Here is a 5,290-nt window from a genome sequence, read left to right as displayed (position 1 = left end):
TATCTTGCTTACTTCCTGTTTACTGTCAACTGACCACAGCAGCTCTGTCATCCTTTGTTGACATCATGAGTGACCTGGATCAAAGACACTTGGTCGCAATAGGGTGATCAGACTTACAAGAATGGTGAGAAAAAAAATTTACTAGTTTGAAGATATTATGCATCTCCAATTTTCTGAACCCTGGTTAAAATATTTATTACAGCAGTAATTGTCATTTTAAGATGTATTACAATTTTAGTAAATCTTAACATGTAAGTATTTTCAGAGAAATATATATTTCTTTAGTGATTTAGGTAAGTAATTGTGAAACATGCTATTATGTATACAACATCTGATTGAGGACAGCTTTTCTCTTTTTTTCAGTAGTGCTTAATTCAGGTTGTTTTACTTTGTTTTCCAGCTTTGTAAAATTAACAACACCACCTGTAATAGAAATGAGTCTGGCTGGTTACCTAGTACTCTTGTCCAGCAATAAGGAGGCAAAAATATGCCTCATCTTCTTGCTTTTTCAGGGCTGAACCAGAAAAGTCAGGATGACCCATTGGAAGAATTGCTATTCTTTTAAATTTTTATTGAAAGTACTTTGCATGACAGTAAAACACATAGTTAAATAGGAGAATGGTTTAAAATAGTATAAGATTACTAGATAAATGCATTTCTGCTAAAATGTAGTATTTATTTTAAATACTGAAGTTTAATAAATTTATACATGCAATTATAATTTAATTAAGTTTAATGTGTATATATAAACATTGAAAATAAAAATTTTGAAATATAAATTTGCATCATTTATTGTTTGGTCTTCTTTTTAGTCTCATTGAAACAATCTAAAATCCTTTGAGTGATTGGCCAAATAGTAGCTATCTGATACTACTAGACAAAATCATTGCTCATTCTGTTTTCTCTCTTTCAAGGCTTAAAGTTTCATTAAAAAAAAAAAGAATACAATAATCTCACATTTTAGATAAAATCTCACATTTATTTATATCTTGAAGCCATTTTTTATTGATATACAGGGTGTCCCAAAAAATGTATACACCCTTTAAATAATTATAAAGTCGGTGTTTATTAAAATACATTTCATTTTCAAAATATAATAGAATCTACAGACATTATTTAATTGTTTTGTCCACGCCTGTTTCCAAACTGACATCTGTTCTGGTCCAGGCACTGCTGACAATGTGAGGCACTGGAATCGCAAACATCACGAAACATTTTGTTTGGTATTTGTGTGCAATCTCGTTCAATGGCTGCTCTCAATTCAGCAACTGTTGCAGGTTTCATAGCATAGAAAGTCTAGTGGTATGAGGTCTGGTGAACGCACAGGGTATTGTATGAAACCCCTTCATCCAATCCACCTGTTTGGCACAATCTCATCAAGGTAGGATCTAACATCGAGATGGTAGTGTGCGGGTGCCCCGTCTTGCAATAATAAGCATATTATTGACAATATATATGTATATATTACACACATATATAAACACAGATGTATATACATGCAAAATATATAGATTTTGAATATTAACATCTTGTCAGATATATAATTTGCAAAGCTTTTCTCCCATTGTGCAAGTGACCTTTTCAGTTTATTGATTGTTTCTTTTGCTGTGCAGAACATTTTAGTTTGATATTTTAGTTTATATTACTTGTGCTTTGGTGCCTTATCCAAAAAATTGTTGCCAACACAATTGTCAAGTAGCTTTTTCTCTATATTTTCTTTTAGGAGCTTTACTGTTTCGGGTCTTATATTTAGTCTTTAGTTAATTTTGAGTTAATTTTTTTTGAGTGATGTAAGACAGGGGTCCATTGTCATTCTTTTACATGTGGAGATAAAGTTTTCCCAACACCATCTATTGAAGAGACTATCCTTTCCTTATTGGATATTCTTGGCACCCTTATCAAAGATTAATTAATGCTATGTGCTTTAGTTTTGGGCCCCTATTCTGTTCCATAGGTCCATGTGCCTGTTTTTAACCCAGTACCATATTCTTGTAACTACTGCAGCTTTGTAACATACTTTGGCATCAAGAAGGGCGATTCCTTCAGTTTTGTTCTTCTTTCTTAAGATTGCTTTGGGTATGTGATGTCTTTTGTAGCTTGATACAAATTTTATATTTATTTTTTCTATTTCAGCAAAAAATGCCATTGGAACTTTGACAATAACTGCATTGAATCTGTAGAGTGCTTTGGGTAGTCGTCGTCGTCGTCGTTGGCAGCCGTCCGTCTCGAGAGACGATGGTGTAGCTTCTTAAGAGTCCATCCGCACCGCCGAGAATGGCTGTGCAGTCCGACTCGGGAGTGACACGGCATCTGTCTCCTCCCGTGTTGGATCGACATCTTGCGATGACGCTGGAGTGTCCTCTCCAGTGAAGCTGAAGCTACAGAGCCTGGGCGGGGCGATATGGAGGGTCTGCTGTTGCCCAAGCAGCAGAACCCCCCTCTCTTCGCAGCTGAAGGGTCCAAGGGAAAGACGGAGTCAATACAGCTTGGCTTCAGGTGCGCCGCAGGAGTTGCCGGTGTTGACTACAATGTCAAACCGCCTTAGGGACTCCGCCTCCGGATTTTCTGTCGGGGTTTACTCCCCTAGCCCTTCCCCTGAAGAGGTATGCCGCAAGGCAGCGGAGGTTTTTTGGAGTCAGAGTTTTGCCTCTCTGTTAATGGTAGTAACCAGACATTTCCATTGGGATGATAGCAGGAACTTCTGCCAGAAGAATCCAGCACTGCCAGGATGGCAGGGTTAGTGGGCATGTCTTCTTGGACTATACAAGTGAAACCATTTATCTTGTTGGGCACTCGGATGATGGCTAGGTTTCCAGATGGGTAGAATATTTGTGTTGTTCCATCTGGAAATGAAGTCAGAAACTTGCTCCCATGTTTATAGTGCTTCTCCAAGAGCTCATTTCTCACAATTTTCTTTGTTCTTCATCTTTCTTGAATATCAGACTATCCAATGACACAAAGAACATTCTTTAGAATTTTCTTTAATGAGGGACTATTAGTGACAAGCTCTCTTTGCTTTTGCCAAACAATGTCTTTTGGGGGCATATTTTCTTGACCTTTCCACATGCTGTCCTAGAATCACAGCAAGCAATGGATATGTTCTTTTCATCTAATTGAAAATCAAATCGTCTGTCATCAGTTATCTCTTTTTTTGGAATATCCACAGAAAGTTGATAAGAAATTGTTTTAAAGTGTTTTGAATCTTCTTCAGAGAAATTAGTATGTTCATTTGTTTTTACTGCCAGATATTTGGCCATTTTTTGCTCCTGTTTTCTCCGCAGGGCTTTTTCCTTTGCTTTGAGTCTATCAATTTCAGTGCCATGGGCTGCATGAGGGTTGATACAAATTAATTCAGCTTTAGAGCTTTGGATTTTTAGTTTTTTCTCATAGATGCAGTCAATCAGATTTTGGAAATAACTACAACAGAGGGCATGTTCTATTGGTTTACAGCTACTGTTGTCAGAATAAACATCCACAATGGAAAGAAATGTTCTTAGATCACTCCCACAGAATTCACACTTGAGCAATATCTCCTCCTCTTCTTCCTGGAAGTCAGTGCCTAAGTTGGAACTCTCTTGTTTGAATGCCAGAAAGGATGGTGGCCCGATGCTGGATAATGTCCTCAGAGAAGGCTCAAACAGTGTTATGAAGTCTTCCTTAAACTCCAGCTCACACAAAATACTCAATTTTGACTCTTCTGGATTAATTACCCATTTTTCTCTTAACTTAGCAGCTGCATTTTCACATTCAGTTCCTTTTGTTATAGAGGGTGTTTTCATTCCAAGCTTCTTTTTGCTGGACAAGTCTGGAAGCCAACTTTTTTTCTGTTTGGACTGATATTGGAATTCCTGAATATGAACTTTGATAGGTTGTCCTATCTGAAGTTATTTCAGATGTGTCTTTCCTAAATGTCTGAAATATCTTAGGAAAACTTTTCTGGGAGGAGACACTGGAGGGCGAGCTGCTGCTGTGGTTGCTGGGGTCTGGCTGAGCGTTGCAGGAGTCTCGCTGGGCGTCTGCGTCGGGCTCAGGCTGGGGCTCGAGATGCTGGTGAAGCGGAGACGTAATGCCTTGGGATCGTCATCAGTGCTGTCACTGAGGTCTATAATTTTCCGTAAGTCCTCATCGCCAAACGTCTCATGGACCTCTACGCCCGTCTCCTCCTCCTCTGCCGCCTTCTCCTCCTCCACTCCCAGCTCCACCTCCTTCTCCTCTTCCTCCTTCTTGCCCTCCTCCTTCTCTGGATTCCTGAATCTGAGATGCCAGTGCAAGTTAGCCATGGCACAAGGGAAGCGGGATCACGGCTAGGCTTGCACAGCTGCCTTAGTGATGAGTCCAGGCAGGGGACTGCGCTCTGTTGTGTGTCGGTTTCCCTGGACTTTGGGTAGTATACATATTAAAACAATACTAAATCTTCTGATCATGGAATGCTGGATACCTTTTTATTTAATGGTGTTTTCAATTTATGTTATCAATATCTTTAGCATATAGGTCTTTCACCAACCTGGTTAAATTTATTCTTACGTATTTTCTTATTTTTGATGTTATTGAAAATGAGCTTGCTTTTTAAATTTATTTTCAGATAGTTTGTTAATGTATTGAAATAAACTGATTTTGTATATTGATTTATGTATCCTAAAACTTTACTGAATTAATTTACTAGTTCTAACAGTTTTTCCTTGGTGTATTTAGAGTTTTCTCTTTAGGTCATCTGAAAAATAAAATAAAATAAAAATAAAATAATCCACTTAAAAATGGACAGAGAAAATGAGCAGACATTTTTACAAAGGAGACATACAAATGGCCAACAGGTACATGAAAAAGTGCTCAACATTATTAGTCGTAAGAAAAGTGCAATTCAAAACCACAATGATATATAACCTCACACCTGTTATGACAATCAATATGTTGGCAAGGATGTGAAGAAAAGGGTACTCCTTGTGCAATGTTGTTGGAAATGTAAATTGTACAACCATTATGAAAAACAGGAAGGCAGTTCCTCAAAATTAAAAATCAAACAGCTATATGATACAGAAATCCAGTATATATTCAAAGAAACAAAATCATTATCTTGAAGCAATATCTATACTCCTATGTTTATAGTAGCATTATTCACAATAGCCAAGTTATAGAAACAGCCTGTCTTTATAAGGACGAATGCATTAAAACAAACAAACAAACAAACAAAACCTATGACACACACACATTACACACCACACACATATAATATTACTGAACCATAAAAAGAAAGGGTCTAGTCAAGGAACTAATGTAAATGACTGTGACACAC

General features: G+C 37.4%; 1 protein-coding gene across 1 annotated transcript; it reads right to left on the bottom strand.

Moving 5' to 3' along the window:
* Positions 1 to 1,116: 1,116 nt before the first annotated feature.
* On the bottom strand, positions 1,117 to 4,280 carry LOC150007488 (glutamate-rich protein 6-like). Its single transcript, XM_090280819.1, is given in 5 exon segments — positions 1,117 to 1,296; positions 2,674 to 2,913; positions 3,057 to 3,821; positions 3,823 to 3,975; positions 3,978 to 4,280. Coding segments are annotated over 5 exon segments (1,641 nt in total).
* Between the last annotated feature and the right edge of the window lie 1,010 nt (positions 4,281 to 5,290).

Source organism: Furipterus horrens, unplaced genomic scaffold (genome assembly GCF_987537825.1).
Source record: "Furipterus horrens unplaced genomic scaffold, mFurHor1.1.pri manual_scaffold_6, whole genome shotgun sequence".
In the NCBI taxonomy this organism is placed as follows: domain Eukaryota; kingdom Metazoa; phylum Chordata; class Mammalia; order Chiroptera; family Furipteridae; genus Furipterus; species Furipterus horrens.
Note: the sequence above shows the minus strand (reverse complement) of the source record. Positions and strands in the feature narration are given on the sequence as shown.